General features: G+C 40.6%; 1 protein-coding gene across 3 annotated transcripts in view; it reads left to right on the top strand.

The window, feature by feature from the left end:
- F13A1 (coagulation factor XIII A chain) overlaps positions 1–15,150 on the top strand; it is a 160,731-nt gene extending 145,581 nt beyond the window's left edge. For all 3 annotated transcript variants that reach the window (XM_050789671.1, XM_050789670.1, XM_050789672.1), the window contains 2 exons: positions 7,312–7,448; positions 13,460–15,150. In XM_050789671.1, coding sequence (XP_050645628.1) covers positions 7,312–7,448; positions 13,460–13,613 — 291 coding nt within the window. In that variant the 3' untranslated portion in view covers positions 13,614–15,150. The remainder of the gene's footprint in view (positions 1–7,311; positions 7,449–13,459) is intronic.
- Positions 15,151–24,184: the final 9,034 nt, after the last annotated feature.

Genomic DNA, 24,184 nt, shown 5'->3' with positions numbered 1-24,184 from the left:
TGGACACTAGCTTGTTTTTTCTTAACAACCATCCTAATGTCGTGTTCTAATCGGAGCTTTTCATGAGATGCCCACAATTTTTACCGAGGTTAACAGTAGAATCCTCTTCAGTCTCCTACGACTTACACCCCAGAAACCCACCGGGATGGAGCAAGGAAGGATGGGTGGCTGTGGTAGTTGCTCGTCCCACTCCTCCCACATCCCAGTCATACAACTTTATCCCAGAGGACACATTAAAATTGGAGAAACCACTTGAGATGTAATGTGTGCCCCAAACAAAGTACATGACAGTGACTGGCTACAATGTGAGATTTAACTATAGTTTCATTTCGTTCCGTAAATATCACAAACCTTTCATCAAGGCAGAAAATGGTAACAAAGGTATGTGTTCTCATTATTCCTGAACTCTGACCATTTTCCCCTCCGTGCCCACAACCGAGCACGTTCTCTCTCCAACCTCCTGTGCTCTCTGTGGCTCCATCACACTCTCGTCACCAAGACTCACCCCTGCTCACACCACACCCTTCATGGGGAGGCCGGGGATGGGCACCGGGAGGTGGGCTTCTTCACTTCTCTCCTTTGTGGTTCTCTTCTCTAGTCCCTGATAAACCGAATCCATGTCATTCCCCATAGAAAACCCTATAGGTGAGGAAGTTCTCATGGTCACCCTGGCAACATGTTCTCCCTTTAAACCTCATATTTCATTCATGCTAGTATATGTCAGGTGCTCTGTTGTATGATATTACATTGAGTCATCCCACTAACTGCATAAGAAGCTGAGGCCCAGAGAGGTCAAGCGACTTGTCCAAGCACTCAGAGTGGCAGCCCCTGGTCTTCAGTCCCTGCATCCAGCTTGCTCTCCCTTCAGCTTGGCCTGGAATAGCACCACTGTGTGCATCCCAGTCACCTCAGTTATGTCTGTGACGCTGTTTCAGGTTATTTATGGAGAAAAATCAGAGGTGTCTACCTGTGAGCTGTGAGGGACTCTGAGCAAGGAAAGTCTGCTTACCATAGGGTATCCCAGGAGGGACACCTTTAGCCCTGCTCCCATAGCTGACTCTCCATCCCCTCGTGGCTGCTTTCACAGAGGATTGTGGCCATGGAACCAAACTGTGGGTGTCCTTAGCCAGGATAGACGAGCCTAGACCACATCTACGAGTGAGCCCTGCTCATTGAAGGTGTTCTAAACGTCTCTCTCTTCAGGACAGCTACAGAACAGTGCACATTTTAGGGTGAAAATGAGGAGACACTGGTAACTGCGGTACCTAAAACATAATTTGCTCTGTGCATTTCATGTTTGCTATTTTTTTAAATCTTAAAAAGAGACACACATGAGAGTAACCAATCTCACATTCCAGTCATGTAATCCCAGTATGTCTGGACTACTGATTCTCTTTTTAAAAGTGACATCTCTGTCATTTTTAAAATAGAAAATCCTAGATAGCGATTCCTATTATCATCAAGTAATATATATCAGGCCCGAAGGCTACCGTGTCACATTTTACTCTGGCATAGAAATCTAATTCCTTCTCTATAAAGTCAAAGAGAGAGAGGTGAGTTATAGATGTTTCCTAATTTAGTTCAGGGTCCACTTATAATCCTCGTCCTCAACTGATGGTTTAGTGATAACTTAAAAGGTGATGCTGCAAATGATTCTTTGGTGGATTTCAGAAAATAAAGAAGCTATTCCAGCCAAAAAAAAAAAAAAAAAGTTTCTATTTTTACCTCTCTTCTGTCAGGGATCACAGTATACGTAGTTTTAAAGATGAATGTTTTAGAGTCAGAAAGACCTGGATTTATATCCAAGTTCTGCCAGATTCCTAACTCTGTAAGCTTTTTATTTATCTTCTAAATTTCAATTTCACATAAACAGAATGGGATTAATAATCACATCTACCCCCAAGACCATAGGGCTGTAGAGAAGATTAAATAAGGTAGTGTAAGTAAAATGATGAACAGAATGCCTGCATTACTAAGTAAACACTAACTAAATAAATGTAAGTCGCTTGTTATTATTATTGTCATTAATCAGAGTCAGGATCATGTGTTGCTGAGCAAAGGCTATGGCCCCAGACTGTCTACTCTACATTTGAGTCTCTTCTGCCCTACTTACCAATGGTGTGAACTTGAGCAAGTTACTTAACTCCTCTGTGTCTCAGTTTCCTCATCTATAAAATGAAGACTCCTAATATTTACCTCATAGTGTTGGGAGGATTAAGTGAGTTGATAGAACTTTCTTGGGTAATGGGAACATTCTAAATCTGCTCCGTCCAATACAGTAGCCACCAGCCGCGTGAGGCTACTGAGTCCTTGAAATGTGGCTAGTGCAACTGAGGAGCTGAATTTTTTACATTTCACTTAATTTTAATTAATGTAAATATAAACAGCCACAGGTGGCTAGTGGCTACTATATTGAAAAAAATATAGACTGAGGACATTTCCTAACCATCCTAGAACCATTAGCATTGGTTAGTAAGTGTTCATCTAAGTGTCAGCTAAAAGCAAGGGTAGTGCCTGTGGTGATGAGCAGGGTTTACAAACAAGAAATTGCTTGTTATCAACAGTGATCACAGGCCAAGGGGAAGGGAAAAAATACAGTTTCCAGAAATACGTGCGATACATGATTGAAAGTATTTGAAATAAGAGCAGTTAGATGCACTAATAAATCATGTATATCAAATCGCCAACTTCATTTATGTTACTCTTTCTCAAACTTTTTCCTTCATTTCAGTTTCGATTTTGAATACAGTTATGTATTTTTAAAGCATATGCTTAGTGGAAGGTATCTTGTGATTTCTAAAAAAGTTATTTCTTCCCAAAAAGTTTATATAAGAGAGAGTATATGTGTGTGTTAGTAACTTTCCTGTTTACCAAAGAATCAGAGTAGCAGCTCATTATCATGAATTAGTATAAAGGACAGGAATTCAGTGTGTCGATATCAGTAAGTGATATGTTACTTGGAAAAGTATCATATTACAGGCTGATTTTTTAAAACAGAGATATTTTAAATGGAATCTTGAGAAAAACTTAAGACCATCAAGTATATGCAAAAGGATTCAATGTCACCAAGTAAGACATATGCTTTATTCTTTTCTCTGGCCCAAGTAATGAATACTCTTCTCTAAAGTGAATACACATAAGTTTCTTTTTGAAGTAACCTTCTCTAAATTGCCTGAAGGCTCCCTTTATTTAAGGTTTTATGAGAGCAAGAAAATGAAAAATATGACTATGAAAATGAAATGAAAATATGACTATGCAGATATGGAATTAGGCTTTCAGCAATAAGGAAAAGGGAGCTTTGCAGATTCCTAAAATAATGTGATGCAAACAGACATTTTCTCCCCAAATAGTCATTGTTCTCAGCATTTTGTAGGTACCATAGCATGGTGCATCACTGAAATCAACACATAACATGAGAACACTCTGTGTTGGCAGCATTTTCCTCAAAAAAAGCAAGGAGAGGGAGACACCTCCAGTTACGTTTCCCAAGCAGAACACAGTGATGTTGAGCATTGGGCAGGTTTTTATATTTAGTTAGGTTTGAGTGTCTAAGGTTCATTATCATCAGTAGTCAGGGACAGGAAATTTACATTCTCAGTGCAGGAGACAAATGTCAGAAAAGGGACACCGGTCTTTGTTAAATGCAAAAGAAACACTCTACAACCAGAGAAGGGCTTCTCCTCTCACCCCTCCCCAACCTTCTCCCCGCTCCCCACTCCAGCATCAGGGAGATCTGGGCAGAATTGATACACCCATGCCAGCATCTAATTACAGAGATAATACTGGAAGCAAACTGATTAGGCATGACATATGAAATTACCTGAGAAGGTTTAATCTCCTGATCATATTCAGATCTGAAGCCTATCTATGAAGGCTCAATTGCATGGGCCAGTTTCTCAAACACTAAACATTCCCTATCGCTGTCATCAGTGACCTGGAAGGGTGTACTTCACTTTCCACAGCGTAGGAGGCTTCATGTAGAGCCAGTCTACTGGTATGGAAAGGGTTCTTAGTCTAGGGATCATGGGCCCCTATGAATAGTCTATGAACCATGTATAGACTTCATAGGCCTATAGTGAGTCCCCTTAAAATGCATGCCTATATTGTATATGTCTTACATTTGTCACTGTGTATGTCTGCGTGGAGGAAAGGTCAGTAGCTACTATCAGATTTGCTTTTGAAGGAGCTTATGCCCATCCTTATATAGCACACCATGGAGAAGACAGATGGCTCCAAAATATTATTTCCAGAAAGAATAAAGTGATCATAGCAAACACTTTTGCCAATAATGTCTCTGTAGCCACTCCATCTTCTTCAGTTTAGAGAGCTTTTGTAAATGCTATCTTTATTTTGCATTTTTTTAATCCAAAGATGTTTTGGAAATTTTTCTTAATGCAGGAAAAAATATATTGGACATACTTGAAAATTAAATCAAGGACACCATGTAAAATATTCTGATGTATTGCTACACCTTCGATATCTAAATTGATTGAGGCAGGGCCTCTGAGAAGAAAGTGAAAAATTCAGTCTGTCTTCCACATGTTTTGTCTGTACCAGTGGTTTCCAACTGGAGGGCAATTTTGCCTCCTAAGGAATATTTGACAATTGCTGGAGACAGTTTTGGTTGTGATGGTTGGGGTGCGGGGCTGCTCCTGGCATGCAGTGGGTAGAGACCAGGGATGTTGCTTAACATCCTACATTGTACAGAACAGCTCTGCAGCAAAGATACATCCAGCCCAAAATGTCAGTAGTGCTGATGCTGAGAAACCCTGATCTAGATCATGACTACTGTTTTTGCCACAGCCTTCAAACCAGGCTTATCCCTCCACACCCCATGTGCCAGCCAGCCATAAAAGTAACTTCTGGTTCATGTTCCAGTTTGCCTATTATTTAACCAGTGTCCTCCCCATTATGCCTTATTCATTCTCAGTCTTGTCAGTGTGACTTCAAATCCAATGCTGCTCCCACTGATTTGAAAAATCTCCCTTACTTCCCGACTGGCATATGTATGTGTATATATATATATGTGTGTGTGTGTGTGTGTGTGTGTGTGTGTGTGTATATATATATATATATATATATATTTTTTTTTTTTTTTTTTTTTTTTTTTTACGGGGGGACTTCAGTATGAAACAGTTTTGGTTGTCTTGTTATGGCTGAGTTGTTGGCTTTTCCAGCTCCTCTGACCTCAGAGCAGGACTCTATCTTAGAGTTCAAGATCTCCAGTTACGCAGACTTTAACTTCAATCCCAGCTTGGTCATTTAGCAGCTTCGAATCCTCATTCAAGTTACCTATTTTCCTGAACCACAGTTTTCTCTTTTATAAAATGAAATGCCTGGCACCAATGATCCTGCCCCAGAAAACCTCCTTCTTCTTAAGGGAATAACTATTATTATCGTATGATCAAGCTGATACAAATATAGCCCTTGTGTTGTGAGGCTTATGTGAGAATGTATGTGAATTATGGTTGTCAGCTGGGGCTGGTTCTTTGTAATCAACAGGGGTGCCTCAAATAAATGAATTACAGGATCCACCCATTACCAGACTGAGGATCGCTGGTTAGAGTGCTGGACTCCCTGCCTGGCACATGATCCATGCTGTCTAGGTGCACCTGCTGTTGTTGCTGCCATGACCATTGTCTGCCCCTTTCCTAGTTCCCCTGAACCCATCTCTCCACCACTGCCCTCCGGGAGATGAGGATTTAAATGTGACAAAGTTGGGGAGTTGGCTTGAAGTTTCATTTTTCTTATAGACTTAAGTAATCCCATAGCCATAAATTTAGTCACAAAGCATGGCTTGATGAGTAAATCCATAAGACTGTATTCTTCTTTTAATTGATATATAATAATTGTAAATATTTATGGGGTAAATGTGATTTTTCAGTTCATACATACAGTGTGTAATCATCAGATCAGGAAGATTTTATTCTTGACTGTAGCATCAGTAAGTGAGGGTCCTCTTCTCTGGGCAATGTCCTTCCTCTTTACCTCCATTCTTAAAAAAGGCTCATTTCCATATATTTTCTCCCATATTATATAGTGGCTAAAGAAACATGGTATAGTAATGGCTGGGTTGTCATATGGAAGATCCAGACATCCAATAAATTCCATTTTTGAGCCATTGACTTAATTTAATAAATATTTATTGGACATTGGTATTGAAGTACTAAGTATTGGAGTTAAAAGTGGGCTGAAATATAAGGTGAATCAGACAAACATCCCAGAGCATTGCTACCCTAAAAAGCATCAGCTGTAATGCATTGAGCCTTTGCCATGTGCCTTGCAATATGTTTGTTGTTTGATGAGCATTTTTCATTAGAAACCTTTCTTGCAAGGGAAGAACTATTATTCTTATCTTATTTCCAAGTTACTTGGAGCTTATACAGATCCATTCATTTGGTATACATAGCTCCTAAACAAACAAACAAGTCTTACAGCCACCTGGCATTTTGCAGCACATTGAGTTTATGTTGGAAAAGCATATGGATCTGAAGTATGTGGCATACAGTAAACACAACTTAAGGTATAGTAATAATAAGAGCATTCTACATAGATCACCCCATAAAAATGTCAGTCCATTTTAAAGACAAGAAAACTGAGTCTCAGAAAGCCTAAACCACCTGAGTCCCCACTGTTAATAAATGTTGAAGCTGGCACTGAGCTCTAGCTGTCTCCTGTGTTATTCTTCCAAATACCTGATACTGCTGAGAGTCATTATAGATCAACTCACCAACAAATAACCTTTTATTCTCCTGGACTGAGGTAGTGTGGCTGCAGAAGAAAAATCTCCTTTCCTTATTTTAATATCCAGGTTCCTCTTCTTCATGTTCAACAGTAAGGACTCCATCCTGGCATATTTCTTCCAAATGTGTCTAAAAGTAAGAAGGCACACGTGCCCTGAAGCATTTTCTACCCCTTGAACTCAGGAATCCCCTATGTCCCAGCAGGAAACTTGATGCCTATCCAGAAGCAAAGTTACTCGGCCGCCCTCACCGTGGAGACCTGTTATCACACCAAATGCACTTCCCCCTCCTGCTGACAAAGAGCAGTCAGTGGCCACCGTTATTGACCTGAGCTCTAATTAGTCTGGTTTTATAATGAGGAAAAGAGTACGATTCTAATTAGTAAATTTCCATCTCTTTCTCAATAGGTATCCCCCAGTCAAAGCAATCAGCTATCCTCATCACACTGATTCCATTGCCAGAAAAATAACTGTACCATAAAACTCTAGTAAAAGTGAAGATGGTTAAGGCAACAAGAGAGCAGAATGAGGTTTTATTTGCTGCTAATGAGCTGCATTCTCTCTCTTAGGTCCGTGGCACTCAGGTAGTTGGTTCTGACATGATTGTGACAGTTGAATTTACCAATCCTTTAAAAGAAACCCTGCGAAATGTCTGGATACACCTGGATGGTCCTGGAATAACAAGACCAATGAGGAAGATGTTCCGGTAAGCCTTGGGTTGGGGAGACCAGGCAGGCAGTGCAGGGCTGTGGGAAGTTTTCTATGCGTGTGTCTTTTCCAAACATAGATCTGCTCCCTCGTGAAAACGTCTGGGAAGCTGCCTCCTCCTTGCTGACAATGGAGTAAAACTAGGTTTGATTTGACGAGCACTTTTATCATTTAATCCTTAAAGACAGCCTAATGATGTGGATACTGCTATTATCTCTCTTCTGTAGCTGAGGAATTTGAGGCTTTGAGAGGTTGACTGGTTGAATCTTCACTTACACAGTTTATGAAAACAGAGCCAAGATTCAGACTCAGGCTGGTGAATTCCAGAACCCAAGTTTGAACCACTTTGCTGTACTACCTACTCATGTATGGACAATTCTCATCTTTATTGAGCTCCTACCATGTGTCAAATATTAGGCTGAGAGATGCTCCCTTTTCATGGTTCCCTTGTCTCCAGCCTCACCTCACAGATTTTACCATCCCAATCACTGTGTACAACTGTTGGATTCAGGTTTTTTTTTAGTTGAGCCTAAAGAGTTCTAGATGGTTCCCCATTCAGGGGACCAAAGACAACCCCAAGTTATGTAATGATCTGAATGAAACTCAGCCTCTTCCACACACAGCCCCCTTCAAATTGTGCTTGATGGGTCTCAGTTTCTGTGACTTCTACTAACAAAGAGTGTAACCCAACAAGATAACCTATTCCATGGTCAGGTAGCTCTAATGGTAAGGAAACATGTTTTTCTACCATTTGATCCTACCAATGATCCTAACTCTGCCATCTGGACTGACAGAAAGTAAGGCCCATCTCTCTTCCATCTGATGGTTTGCAAATGTTTGCAAACAGCTGTCTCATCTTCTTCGAATCTTTTCTACCTGGGGACAAAAATCTGTCCTGACTTTATTTCTCTCTCCTCTAACGTGGTTTCAGCTCTCTGTCTCTCTCTCCCACACATCCCAATTTGTCACTACTCCTCTTAAAGTGTGACACCCAGAATGGATCCCAATCTTTGAGGTTTATTACTTTCATTTCTACCACAAATAAGTCCTTGTCAGCATCAATCAATCTAGCACATTTCCTGTGGGGTGACCTTCTAAGGCATAGAAAGGGAGGTAGAGGACTTTGGAAACCGCCTCATGACCAGATATGTTAAGAATTTTCCTGACACCCTTTATGGAAGCGACCCCGCTCTGGAATCTGTGGGATAAATGCAAGGCCTCACTTAAACCCTCTAGGGCACTTTATTGCCCATAAAGGGCTCTCCGCATTTCTTTCAAATTACAAGGCTTATAGCTTCTGCATCTCATCATTTAAGAGATGCCTTATTGCAGATGCAATAAACAACAGAGAAAATAATCTGAGTGCTTTTGAAACAATGCAAGCACAAAACATAGCAACCTTCCTGTGCTAATAGGAAAGTTGCAGGAAAGAAAAAAGAAGTAAATTAGTAATCAACCCCAGCTAGATGGAGAGGTCAGCAGCCATACCCCTGCTTTCGTCAGAAACAACAGTCTCACTCACCCGTTCTCACACCTTCCCACTCGAATCAGATGCAAGAATCGTTCAGGCAAAGTGAAACACGTTTCCTCTTCCATACAGCCCCCTGCTGTATCCAATTTTTTCCTTCCCAGACAGTAACCCCACAAGCTTTATCTGAGTGTACTGGAACCTCTTCTATCTTTACACCTTGGCTATCCCCCCAGAATTCCACCTTGGTCAAGGTCAACACATGAAAAAGGACACTGTGTGTCTTAGACAAAAGGTGAATTATCACACAGTGCAATGACCCACTATTTGGGAGGCCTCAGGCTCGAAATAGGTTAAATCTCCAGACGGTTTGTTTATTGTTAATGTCTGACATTGGGGTGGAGCAAAGTGGAGTGAATCTGGAGAAAGGATGGATAAGGCTAGTCCCCACATGGACACAGATGTCCTGCCCACACACTGGCTTAAGGTACTATTAGTAGTTACTGCAACACGTAAGTCTAGGCAGACAAGTAGATAGACAGACAGCTAGCTGCTCTTAGTCGGTTTGCGCTGCTGTAACAGAAATGCCATAGATTGGGTGGCTTACACAACAAACATTTACACCTCACACTTCTGGAGCCTGGGAAGTCCAAGAACAAGGGGCCGACCAATTCGCTTCCTGATGAGGGCTCTCTTCCCAGCTTGCAGATGGCTGTCTTTTCACTGTGCCCTCACATGGGGCAGAGAGAGGGAGGGCAAGTTCTCTGGCATCTCTTCTTCGAAGGGCACTCATCCCATCATGAGCCCCGCCCACATGACCTATTCTAATTTAATTACCTCCCCAAAGCTCCATCACTAAATAGTATCACACGGGAGTTTGGGTTTCAACAAATGAATTTGTGAGAAGCACAAACATTTAGTCCGTAACAGTCCTCAATCTCTCTTTTTAAGTTTTTTTTACTGACACATTGTAATTGCACATGTTTATGTGGGGTAATTTGATGTTTCGATACATATAATGTATGTTGTATAATGATCAACTCGGAGTATTTAGTGTATCCATCACCCCATGCATTTATCATTTCTTTGTGGTGACAACATTCAAAAGCCCGTCTTCTAGCTCTTTTGTAATATACAATACCTACTGTTAATCATGGTTACCTTGTAGAACACTAGAACTTATCCTCCTATTTAATTGCCACTTTGTTCTCATTGGCCCACCTCTTCCCATCTTCCCCTTCATGTTCTCCTCCTCAGTCTCTGGTAACCACTGTTCTACTCTTTGTTTCTACATTATCAACTTTAAAAAAATTTTTTTTTAGTGTTTACATGTGAGTGAAATCACGTAGTATTTGTCTTTCCATGTCTGGTTTATTTCACTTACCATGATGCCCTTCCTCCAGGTCTAATTCATGTTGTTACAAATGGCAGCATTTTATTCTTTTTTATGGCTGAATAGTTATAGAAACCTAGATTCAGGGTGGAATGTCTCCCAGGCAAAAGAAGCTTTATTTCTCAGAGACAGTCAAAAATTGGGCGAAAAATCATGACATAGAAAACATTTGTTATCTGGATGGGCTTACAACTTGGACCAAGCGCTACTTTCTCTGTTTACTCCTCACTCCAGCACACACCTTCACAACCAAGACCTGAGCCAGTCCATGCCCACTTCCATATGGTCAGATAATTAGAAACACTCCACTGTGCCCTATGTTGCCAAGATCTGATCTAGGAGTGCCAGATCCATGTAACAACTTGGACGCCTAGAAAGTGCAATTCCACAGAACCAAAATCCTTTACAAGACTGTATTTCTCTCTAGAATACAGCTCTTAAATAGTTGGGGAATCACCACCCCCACTCATTCACCCACACCCTGCCAGATGTGGTGTCTAGAAGGCAGGGGGTCTTGAACCCAAAGTAGAAGACCTGGAAGGTGGGGAGCTGGTAAACAGGGAATCGGAGCCAGGAACAAAGAAGGCAGTGCTGTGTCCCATCCCTCACTCGCCGTGAGCCAACTCTACTCTGAAATGGTTTACCTTCCTGCTCTTCCCCCACTGCCTCCTGCCTATCTCAGATGCACAGAGGTCCCACTTCCACAGACTCTTAGCTTTCTGCACTTGAAGCTTCCAGAGCATCAAATAATTTATCTTCCAGATTTATTTTGCTCTTTAGAAAATGATCCAGTTCAATAAGTTATTTCAAGAGAAAAATTCCCCCACTTTGTGATTTGGGCTTAAACTTTAAGTTTCTCAAATAGGACAGAAGCTAAGGGCTAGATGCACAGAGGACAAACCATGGGTAGTTGCAGTTTATTGTAATAATAATCTCATTTGCCTGCGTGCATTCAAGATGATAAATGGCCGGTATCTCCTGATGGCTCAGCACATTACTGAGAATCATTTATCACAACATCTATCCCCAGAAAATAGGATTACTCCAACATTGCTCCACTTACCAAAATGATTTTTTCTCTCTGTTATGAATTTATCTGTATGTAAAGTAGCATGCATATGTATCTTCATGTATGAGTATCTTCATGTATGAGTTTTTTCGTATGTACACATCATTATGCCAGATGGTTTTATGAGTACGAGAAAATGACAAGGGGGAGCTAAAGATTTAGCTTCTATTTGAGGTGGTTATCTACAGTACATGGTCTCAGGTCAGGTCCTTAACCAGGGCCACTGTTTCACAAAGTGCTTCTGATTGATCACTTGGGGGAACCAGAGGAAAGACAATGAATGGATACAGGTAACAATAGCACAGCTGTTGAGAAATAAATATCCCAAACCTACATTGGTATTGAATTAAGCACTGTGAATTGAGGACTGAGAATTTTCTCTCTGTATACAGGCAGGAGAAACTTTCCTAAATTATTTTGCAAAGAGTTCAATGAATCCTCCATGAATACTTGCGGGACAGTCTTATTACTAAGTCAAAAAGCATCTTTCCTGCTTGAGAAATAAAACCTATGAAAAAGTAAGCACAGTGGTCAGAAAAAGCCTTTTTTTTCTTTTTTTTTATTTCCATAGGTTTTTGGGGGAACAGATGGTGTTTGGTTACATGAATAAGTTCTTTAGTGGTGACTTCTGAGATATTTGGTCACCCATCACCTGAGAAGTACATACTGTACCCAATTTGTAGTCTTTTATCCCTCTCACCCTTCCCCTGAGTCCCCAAAGACCTCAGCATCATTCTTATGCCTTTGCACCCTCATAGCTTAGCTCCAGCTTATGAGTGAGAACATAGGATGTTTGGTTTTCCATTCCTGAGTTACTTCACTTAGAATCATGATCTCCAGTTTCATCCAGGTCACTGTGAATTCCATTATTTCATTTCTTTTTATGGCCGAGTAGTATTCCATGGTATACACATACCACAATTTCTTTATCCACTCGTTGATGGGCATTTGGGCTGGTTCCATGGTTTTGCAATCGCAAATTGTGCTGCTGTAAATATGTGTGTGCAAATATCTTAGAAAAAGCCTTTTCTTATAGAACATATGGTGTACATTTTTATGAAATGTAGTGAAAAGTAGCAGAAAGAGTATGAATATGGGACTCAGAAAAACCTGGGTTCAAATTTCATCTCTGCCTATTTACCTATTATGTGATCTTGAAAAAGGGACTTCACTGGTTAACCTTCCATTTTTCTTGATCATAAAATCTGCTGCATAGTATCTGCCTCAAAGAACTGTCATACATATAAAATCTGAATATAATCTCCCAAGGTTTATAGGGGAGGCTATATGTGAAGCACCCCAGAGAACACTAAATCTCCCCAGCCCTGATTAGCCTCAGTCTGCACTGATGTGGGCTTGTTCATGACACTCAGGAAGACTTCAGGGCAAAGGCTGGGAGGAAGAGGAGAACACCACAACCATTCAAGGCTATGTCATTAACCGGATACATTAGGGCATTGACAACAAATGGTAGCAGAAAGTTGCATAGGTGGAGGGGCCCAATTTGGTGGTTGAAATAGGAATTTGAATGACAGAACATGAAGATTCTCAAAGTCAAATGGCAGCAGGCAGGGCTATGTTCCAGATGCTGAGCCTGGAAACAAGGTCTATCCCAAGGGAGTTGGCAGAAGCTAATTCGAGTGTCAGGGCCTCAGCAAAGGCAGCTGGGGGATTCAGATAGGACTCTAATCCCAGGAGGAAACTAGCAGCAAAAACTGAGCCGAGGCTCAGAAGATCAGTCACCCTCCATAAGGCTACTATGGAGGGCTTGGGGACAAGCTAGAGTTAATGGTTGGATGGGGCTCAGCCCAGCTCCTGATGGCCACTGGGAGGCCGGCAGATGCATCCTAGTGGAAGGAACCATGACCCAATAAGACTGTCAGTGACAGGTTCTGCAGAGCCTTATGTGAGGGCCTCATTTGGGGTGTCACTTGCTGAATCAGCCAGTGAGAGTCTTCACTGCCCTAAGCACCAACTGAGAGAAAGAAAGCAAGTGACTTAGGCAAGAGTTTTCACTGCTTCCTGATCAAGGTGGAAAGCTGGATCTTCCAACCTCTCCTCTCTTTTTCATCCTTTCAGTGAAATCCGGCCCAACTCCACCGTGCAGTGGGAAGAAGTGTGCCGGCCCTGGGTCTCTGGGCCTCGGAAGCTGATAGCCAGCATGAGCAGTGACTCCCTGAGACATGTGTATGGCGAGCTGGACGTGCAGATTCAAAGACGACCTTCCATGTGAATGCACAGGAGGCTGAGATGAACCGTGGCATTTGGCGTTTTGTAGTCTTGGCTAAGGAAATTCTAACACAAAAATAGCTCTTGCTTTGGCTTAGGTGTGAAGACCCAGAGAGGGCCCCAGAGTGGAGATCCCACGTATTTCAAAAACATACTTTTCAAAACCCAGGCTATTCAGCATGGAAGTTAGTTGTTAATCTCTCTACCTTCCAAAGAATGCTGAGCATTAGTTTTAATTAAGCTCTAATTAAGCTCTCATAGCTCATAAGAGTAACAGTCGTCATTTATCATCACAAATGGCTACAGCTCCAAATATCAGTGGGCTCTCTTACCAGGGAGATTTGCTCAATACCTGGCCTCATTTAAAACAAGACTTCAGATTCCCCACTCAGCCTTTTGGGAATAATAGCACATGATTTGGCCTCTAGAATTCCAATCCCCTTTCTTGGGGTCAGGTTCTACCCTCCAGGTCAGAATATTTTTCCTAGGACTGGAGCACAATGTGATCTTTATTTTTGGCAAAGCCAGGAAAAGGTCTTTCATTTTGCACCTGCAGCCAAGCAAATGCCTGCCAAATTTTACAGATTTACCTTGTGAGAAGAGGTGGCCCCATATTAACAAATTGCATTTGTGGGAAACTTAATCACCTACAAGGAGATAAGAAAGCAGGTGCAGCACTCAAGTCTACTGAATAATGTAGTTCTGTGGTGCATTTTACAGAAGGTGTCGCACTGTGGCCTGATCAGCAGGAGCCAATATCCCTTACTTTAACCCTTTTTGGGATGCAATACTAGGAAGTAAAGTGAGGGATTTATCTCTTTAGTTAGTGGCTATATTTCACCTATCTCTCAGGAATCATCTCCTTTGCAGAATGATGCAGGTTCAGGTCCCTTTTCAGAGATGTAATAAGCCCAATAAGATGGAGAAGCTGGTGGATCTAGTGACCAAATATATAGAAGGACTGCAACCACTGATTCTCTCTTGTCCTTCACATCACCCATGTTGAGACCGCAGCTTGGCACTCAGGTCCTGAAGGGTCATATGGACTCAGCCTTGCAAACAGCCAGTGCTAGTTCTGACCCAACCACAGAGGATGCTGACATCATTTGTATTATGTTCCAAGGCCACTACAGACAAGGCTACCTACTATGTATTTGCAAGGCTGATTTATGGCCAGAATTTCCCACTGACATGTATAGGGTGTGATTTAGGCCAGTAGACTGTGATTCTTAGCAAAAAATGAACCGTGATAAGGATACTGCGGGCAAAATCAGAATGGAATGCTCTGATCTATATAACTACATTTTTAAGCCTTTGAGACTGTTCCTGAGCCTTCAGCACTAACCTATGAGGGTGAGCTGGTTCCCTCTATATATACATCATACTTAACTTTACTAGTAATCTCACAGCATTTGCCAAGTCTCCCAATACCCAATTTTAAAATGAAATGCATTTTGCTAGACAGTTAAACGGGCTTAACTTAGTATATTATTATTAATTACAATGTAATAGAAGCTTAAAATAAAGTTAAACTGATTATATTTGCATCTGAGCAGAGGTGAATGCTTTTAATTTTCAATATAACACACTACTAATCACAACTTCTTGAGAAACTATCCTTCCTCCGCAGTAGACAGCCCACCCCGGATAGGAAAACAAGCATTTATCCTCTAAAGAAAATGACTCTAACAGGTGTTAATGTCACCGTTTTCTTCACCTCTCTCTTTCTACATTTTATTAACTATATTCACTGAAGAATCAAGTTGCATATTTAGTTCAAAAACCAGCTTCCAGAAACTATAAAACCTCTGTAGGTGTTTTCTCATAAACAATCTCATGAACCATTGTGGTGAATCAGTGGATAGCCAGCATGGAGACCTGCACAATGAACACCTGTTATGGTCTTATGACAATCATATATAGGAGATCCTATATTCATGGCAGACATCACTGAACAATTGTAGCTCAGATAAGACCTCAGAATCTTTCTCAATTCCAGATAGCAACTAGCAATTGATTTGAAACTGGCACCCAAGATGGAACCTGTTTGTCACGCTTACCCTTAGAACCAGCCCATTCCCTCTGATAGCTGGGATTTCACACATGTATTAATGCTATGGCTCTAAGAATTATAATTTAGCAATGCTAACAAGCAATGTGTCTCAGGTAGCAGCATGACTTTGAGTTCTAACTCTCCCTGAGTCTCTACCTGTGCTAGTCCTCAGTGCTTTCAAACAAATCTTTCTTAGTGTTTGGAACTTCAATGACAAAAGAGGGGAAACATAAGAAACATAAATATTTTTGTTTCTTTTGGTTCTCCTGGGGGATATCTCAAACAAATCTCAACAATAACACATATAAGATGATGATGATGATAGATAGATAGATAGATAGATAGATAGATATAGATAGATAGATAGATAGATAGATAGATAGATAGATAGATAGATAATGGATAGATAGATGATAGAGAGAGAGAGAGAGAGAGAGAGAGAGAGATAGTTTTGCAAATATTTCACCTCATCAGTCTTGTGACAGAAGTAAATATAACTATCTCCATAATTAAGAACCCAGTTGAGCCTAGGAAGCCATGTATCATGGCAACTCAAGCTGGGGGTGGGTGTGAGCAGTGAAACAACTCTGATTTCAGAATCACCATTTGCTGTACACTGTTTAAATCTTTTGTTGCCTCCTCAGAGTTTTAAGAATGCTGGCTTAAGAGCAACTTCAGGATTATTTGAAGAGCTGCAGTAGAGCAACAAATAAAAAACATGTATAAATTTATATTAGAAATGTCACGGGAAATGGAGTTTGTGCTAGGCTCATTGGCACTCAAAAGTCACAAAATCCCAGGGGGAAAGTCACTGCTTATGAACATTCGTCCAATGTTATTACAAAGTTAATAGTCAGCCAACCCAACCATCAATTCATTCATCTGTTCTACCATCCAACCATCTCCCTACATCCAGACAACCATCTAGCCTTCCAGCCATCTATCCATCCTTTTTTTCCAACTATCCACCCATGCATACATCAGGTATCATTTTAGAGAACAGGGATTCCAAGATAAAAATTCCACGGTTCCTGCCCAGAAAGAGTTCATAAAGCAGAGGAGTAGCAACATATTTAAACAGATAATCCACAACCAGATAATAGAGCTATGCCCAGACTGCCATAGGAATAAAGACAAAAAGATGTCTGAAGAAGCCTTCCTCGACGTGCCCAGGAATAAAGGAGGAAAAGTTCAGATTGAATCTTGAAAAAATAATAGGTAAATTGGAGACCATTTAACAAAGACGAGCTCGTGTAACAACCTAGAGAGAAGACCATGAACATGGCCCCCAACTGGCTTGGGATGGAGAGATGGTAAGCATCCAGTGAGAAAAGGTGGGGCCAAAAACACAGGAATGGGTCTGAGTTGGAGCACTTCCTGAAATGAGAATTTGTTTCTTCTGGTCTGTATTGTAGAGTAGAACTAAGAGAGGCTGCTAGGAACAAACTGGACACAAAACTAAAAGTTATGGGTGGCTCAAGGAGTGACTGGGCCAAGAAAGTATGGGGCAGAATGTCCTAACTCAGGCCAGTGAAGAAGGTGTCAGAATGGGGGCGTGGCCATAGTTGGATTCAAGGATGGGAAATGAGACCTACCAGGCTCAAGTGGATAAAGTAGGGGAGAGAGCATGTAGAGACAGATAGCTGTCTGTGTCAGAAACTATAGAATTATAATAGTGTAGACAGACAAGTTCCTAGAAGCTAAACTTTGGTCAGCCAAGTAAAATCACCATGAGCAGGGACCGCTGAAGACCCAGAATCTTGCCCCTGAGGTCAAGCTTATGTCTGTCTTTGAGGCAAAAGTCTCTCTAACCCAGTACCTAAAAGAAATGAACTGTTTCTAGAGACATTCCTTCACACCTTAGGACAAGTTTGTCCTTCTGTTCTCACCACCCCAACTCATTCAGACTCAATTTTGCCTTCCCAAGCACCTTCCTTTCTCCATAAGAATGAAACAAACAAACAAAAAGCTTTTTAGTGTGTCTGTAAGAAATTTCTTTGTTGAAACAAATAAATGAGAAACAAAGCACCTCAGTTGTATCAGGAAAAGGGACAGGGAAATTGTGTTCACCTCAATTGCCAGGAATTATACTCAGCATTTTCTAGCTCTAAAGACAGTGGTCATTTTTAAAAGATACTTGGTAAACCAGTTGCTGATACTACTCATGAACTCCCATTCATTTTCACACTAATCATTGTTCTAGGACTTATGTAATTATCTAAGTAATGTTTCAACAGTCCTGAAACTAACATAATGGGTCCTAATGAGCATTTCCTATTAGTAAACAGCATGTACCTATAAACAAAGAGGATTCTTTACTCTCTTCTCTGATTTGAGCAAGTTTAGACAGTGGGAAGGTACAGTATGAAAAATATGTTACCACCAGATTTAGGATTTATTATAAAGGTGGCAGATTTTAAGTGACCACAAAATGATTGTCACTTTCCATTGAGAGATAAGACCCACATTCCCTCTCCTGCCCTTAATTCTAGGTGGGCTGTGACTGCTTTGAAAGAATGTGATAAAAAACAATGCTGCCAGTTCTCAGCTCCAAGCCTTGGAAAACTGGCAGTTTCCACTTATTGTCTCTTGAAATCCTCTTCATAGAAGCCCTGAGCTTCGGCGTAAAGGTTCAACTACTCTGAGACTCCCATGCTGGAGAAGCTACGTGTATACACACTTCAACCCTACTCTGAGTTCAGCCTTCCAGCAACCTCCACCAAGTCCATCCTGGCTCTCCAGATCAGCCCATCCATCAGGTGAACACCACCAAGTGACCTCAATCAATGTCACTTAAGAATCACCCTGCCCAGCCTTGCCCAAATTCTTTTCCACCAAATGATAAGACATTTGGTTTTCAATTTTTTATTGATACATAATATACGTACATATTTATGGAGTTATATGCATAGAATGTGTAATGATCAAGTCAGGAAGTTTAGGGTATCCATCACCATGAGCATTCATCATTTTCATGTGATGGGAATATTTCAAGTACCCACTTCAAGCTATTTTAAATGTGCAATCCGTTGTTGTTAACTGTTACTTTAAGCCACTAGATTTGAGGTCATTGGTAATGCAGTAAAACATTACCAGAACACTAAGTTTAACAAGTTCAGGAAAGAGAGCAATTTACTGGTTAATGCTATGCTTTGCTTCAAGGAAATGCTTAGTGTTTTTGAACTTTATCTGTTCTTTCTGAAGAATATGTACAGATATGCAGTTTGTTGTCTCTCAGAAGCCTTCACATATGTCAAGAGACCTAATGTGTACTCCCGAGCATAATAGTTTAAGCATTGCCATTTCCTTTAACTCTTCCTGCTAAACTGTGTTTTTATGGGCCTTCCACCATCCTTATCTCCATCAAGATTTGGTTAGATGCCATTAGGAATAACTTGAAGAAGAGAGAGAGAGCACAGTGATGAAAGATGGCATTTCTCTTTCACAAAAACCTAGGAAATGAGGCCTTCCTGTGGATAACCTTGAAGAGATACCAGATTCTCTAGTGGCCCCATGAACCAGCCTATCTGTGAACTGAAGTACTCAGGAGTGGCCAGTGTGGTCATAAGCTCCCATTCTATTTTTTCTTCTTGGATATTTAAAAATGTCTTGATGTGCACATAGATTTGTACTGATATAGCCCAAACTATGTGAAACAAAATAGAATAAAGTAATTTACTTTTATATTGGTTATACCTAAACCCATAATTTGCAGCCCCTGGAATCAGTAAACCTAATAATGTCCTGGAACCAAGTGTTTCCAGTTAAAGGCGAGTCAGAAGCCAGCCTTGGGTGTAGGAATTCAGGTGCACTTTGGCATGACTGACAGCAGTGACCCAAGATCCGTCTGGCCTTCTAGCCATGTGTCCTCAGCCCTCACCAGTGGTCACAATGACCAGCCATTCTCCTGCCCAGACTCCTTCTACAAGGCCAATTTATGCCACAGCTGGGCCCTATGTTTTTGTGTAAACCCTTTCATCAGAGCACTGCCCAAGAACCATGGAAGGCCCATGTCTAGGTGGTCTCCTGAGGTCCCTGACAGAATACACTGAGAGTGCTTCTCTCTGGCAAATCTTCATTGTTCTTTTCTGTCAATCAGTATGACACAGCCCTCAGAAAGGGGAAGGGCATCTGATTTGCCATTCCATACCTTTTTCCTCAGAAGAAAGATTCCTAAATTTCATAGAGGATGTCCTTCTATTGTGAACCATAACATTTAATGTGGTTTTCGAATGTTTTCCTGCCACAATGACATTTTTATTCTCCTACTTTTGATGACACTTTATTATTCACTGTTTCTTTACAGTTTCAGGTGCTAGCCCCATAAGGCTAATGTTACCCACACCTCAAATTTGAACATCTATATCTTTCAGGGACTTTCAGGTAACAAGTACACACAACCACTAAGCATCTCCCTATCCAAACCAAGCCTATCAAGGCAGAAGCACCCATGTATTGTCCTGCTACTTTCAAGTTTGCTTTTATGTACGTTACCTTTATTATAGATACAAGGCTAAGCTCATACGATTCTGTCGTCTTGGCTGTAACCATGAATTCAAAAATTATGGCTCCAATAAAGGAATCTGCCTTTTATGCTTATCATTAAAAAGAAATGCTGGGTATCTTCAATAATATTCCAATTAGCTTAATTGAGTACACAATGCTAAAATCTCATATAGATCAACAAAATATTATTACTGATGCAAAATTGAAAAATAGATATAATACAATAAAACCTCTCTCTGTGATGAAAAACAATAGGCTTCAGTGATATCTTCACTAGCAATATTAACCAGACAATGAAGGCTATTAACTGGGAAAGTTAAGCTTAAAAAAGAGAAAAGCCCAAGCTCATTTAAATCATCTAAATATAAAAGCACTCTACTTCAACCATTTCTTTTCTTTAATCCTGGGTATCTCCTAAAAGTCTAATTTAAGGATAACAACGGCATCCATGCATTCTAAATACACATAAAATATAAAATATAATGAAGTACTGACTGTATCTTGCTTTTTGAAAATTAACATATCAGGTAATTAGATATCCAAAAGATTATGATCACTGTTATTATTAGTAGTAGCAGTACCAATGAAGTATGCTATTAAAATACCATGGGATAGTTTGTCCTGTGCTACACTGAGAGGCAGCAAAGACTCCTGCTGACACAGTGAAATAAAAATTAGTCTTGGACACTGCTTGTAAAGTGCAAATTGGTGCAACCCCTTTGGCAATCTATTTAGCATTATCTGCTAGATCTGAACAAAGGCTATGACCCAGTAATCCTACTCCCAGGTATATTTCCAACAGAAATATGCTACAGTAGAATGGACAAATAAACTGTGGCATATTTACAATTAAATAACACACAGCAATGAGAATATTAAAATATATAATAAGATAAATATCTCCACAAAATATAATACTATATAAAACATTATAAGACGAAAGAACTGTAGCCTAACATTGAAATAAACAAAACCAGACACTAAAAAGTATATGTCATAACATTATTCTATTTATTTAGAGTTCAAAAATAGGCAAAACTCATCAATAGGTTAGAAGTCAGGATGGTGGTTATCCTTGGAAGAGGGACTCAAGGGACACAAGAGAGCTTCTGGGAAACTGGAAATATTCTGTTTCTTGATCTGGGTATTGTAAAACTTCATTAAAATACACATCTAGGCCGGGCACAGTGGCTCACGCCCATAATCCCAGCATGTTGGGAGGCCAAGGCGGAGGGATTACTTGAGGTCAGGAGTTCTAGACCAGCCTGGCCAACATGGTGAAATCTCATCTCTACTAAAAATATAAAAATTAGCCAGGCGTGGTAGCACATGCCTGTAATCCCAGCTGTATAAGAATAGCCTGAACCCAGGAGGCGGAGGTTGCAGTGAGCCAAGATCATGCCACTGCCCTCCAGCCTGGGCAACAGAGTGAGACTCCATCTCAAAAAAAAAAAAAAAAAAAAGAAAAGAAATACACATTCATTATTATATTCATTATTTATTGCTCTTGTGACATATTACCCCAAAACTTAGCTGCTTGAAACAATATTTATATCTCACAGTTTTGTAGGTCAGGAATCCAGGCATGACTTACTGGGTCCTCTGGCTCATGTTCGCTCATTAGGCTGCCATCAGCTAGCCAGAGCTGTAGTCTTATCTGAAGGATCGACTGGGACATGATCTGCTTTCAAGTTTGTTCACAGGTTCCACGCAGACTGGTAGACTGAGGGCCTTGGTTCTTTGCTAGCTGCTGGTGGGAGGTCACTCTCAGTTTTTTGTCATGTGAATCTCTCTCCAGGGCAGCTCACAACTTGATATTTGGCTTCCATCATGGTGAGAAATCAAGAGAGCAAGTTAGAGCAGGCAAGAGAGAAGCCAAAATCTTTTTGTGGCCTAATCTCAGAAGTGACAGCCCATCATTTTTGTTGTATACTAAAAGTGAGTCACTGAGTCCAGCCCACAGTCAAAGGTTGGGAAATACACAAGGGCATGGATATTAGGAGGCAAGGATCACTGGGAACCATCTTAGTTATGCTTCAATAACAGTGACAGAAGAAAATTATTCTTAGAATTGCCAAGATAAAGTCACAGGGTCTGGCTATACAAGTTTTTTTTAAAATTTGTTTCCTATTGTTCTTCTTCCTTGGCTTAAGAAGCTGTCCATGAATATGTATTGAGTCCTATTTCATTTTCTTGGGGGCTTTTCCCTCTTTAACATCAAGTTTCTGGATTTACTTCTTGACAGAGCACCATCTGACAAGACTCACCTGAGCTGCTTTGACCTCCTAGTTGAAGGCTTAAGTTCCCTAGCTTAAAAAGAAATGTCTGGATGCCAGAGAGGGAGGCATTGCTGTTCTCACTTCAGTAGCACATTATAGATACAGTTTGGAAAAGGACTTGCAAAACAAACACTCTTCATTATTAATATTTGCCCATCTCAATTGGAATTTGCTTCAGTGTACATAAAAATAAGTAAATAAAGCAGAGATTGTATGACAGACCACAGGTTAACACATGGAAAATAATACCCTCTATGCCTCAAGTTGATTCTCTCTTTCACCTCTGCTGTGGCTTTGCGTCACTTCCCTGACAATTTCTACCCAATGTTGAAAGAAGTTGTAGTATCTGGCTCACCCATCATGATGATTTCCTTTGCCAATAATGACTAACAGTCCCAAATGACTAAAACAGAGCTTATTTAGGCAAGCATCCACTTTTTAGAGGAGCTCTGCGGTTCTGGTGTATACATTGCTACCTGGTACAGAATAAGCATGTATTGAATGAATGAATTGTCCTAATGGCCACCTAGTAGAGTAGGGAAAAACTGTTACTCTCCCTGGTACTCCGTAGTTCAGGCTCTTCCTTTTATTGGTTACTCCCAATCAAGAATGATTTATGCCCCCAAAATGCCAAAGACCTTTTTCTTCAAGTATTTTGTTTGTTTGTTTGTTTTTCCACCATAGTGGGGCCTCAGCATCCAAGCCCAAATAATATCAAAGATAACAGATGTCAAAATAAAATGAGAATCAGAACTTCGCTATTGAGCATAGCTCATTTGAACATATCCCATTGTTTAAATGCTCCCCGCTGGAAATAAATCATCCTAACCTGAATTATCCTAACCAGGTTTCCCAACAACCTACCTCCCATTTTCACATGCAGAAGACAATAATCAGAAAATCGAAACAGTCCTTTTCTCTTACCCATACTACCACCAAAGTAGCTTTAAACAACTCTGCAGGAAACATTCAGTCACTCAGAGTTTCTTTTGTTATTGGGATTGGAGTTCAAGATGAGGCTAGGTTTTAAAAATGTACAGATAAATATACAGAAAAAGAGAGAAGCTGAACTTTCATTTTCTATCTCAAAACCAAGCATCATGTACTGACCTTCCCACAAATGCAGTTTCCAGCCACTCAAGGAGGTAATCCCCAACTCTGGCAATGCCCAAGCAGAAGCTAAGACCCACCTTCTCTGATGGGAATGGTTTCATGAGGATTGCTAAACTGGACAACAGAATGGAAAAGATGGTTATTAAAGTCACTTCCAAGTCTAAGAAGCTATTATTATAAGGGTCTTTATTTGATATAACCTAACATTTTCCCATCAACAGTCTGAGCTGAAACATGCACTGTGTCATTCAGTCTTTCCTGTGATCAACATGGCTATTGTAGGTCTTGTTCACAGTGTGTGTCCACAAACAAGCACTTTGTTACCTTACCCAGGTGAGAATTTCACCCACAACTTGAGCCTCATCAGTATGCCCTTGTAGCCAACTGTTTTTATCATATAAAGACAATATGCTCTTGGAGTACCAATAATGAAATATGGCAGAAGTAACAAAAAGAAAGCCTTCTCAGTTTATTAGCTGGATTCCCAGACTTTTTCTCACAACACCTGATGCCTAATTTTAAATGATAATTGCCTTTCAATTAACAACCATGGGAAGTCAGTAAAAGCAAGAAAAATAAAGGCCTGGAAGCAAAGTGATGTTGAGGACCAACCATGGGAAGTCA

Source organism: Macaca thibetana, chromosome 4, assembly GCF_024542745.1.
Source record: "Macaca thibetana thibetana isolate TM-01 chromosome 4, ASM2454274v1, whole genome shotgun sequence".
In the NCBI taxonomy this organism is placed as follows: Eukaryota; Metazoa; Chordata; class Mammalia; order Primates; family Cercopithecidae; genus Macaca; species Macaca thibetana.
Note: the sequence above shows the minus strand (reverse complement) of the source record. Positions and strands in the feature narration are given on the sequence as shown.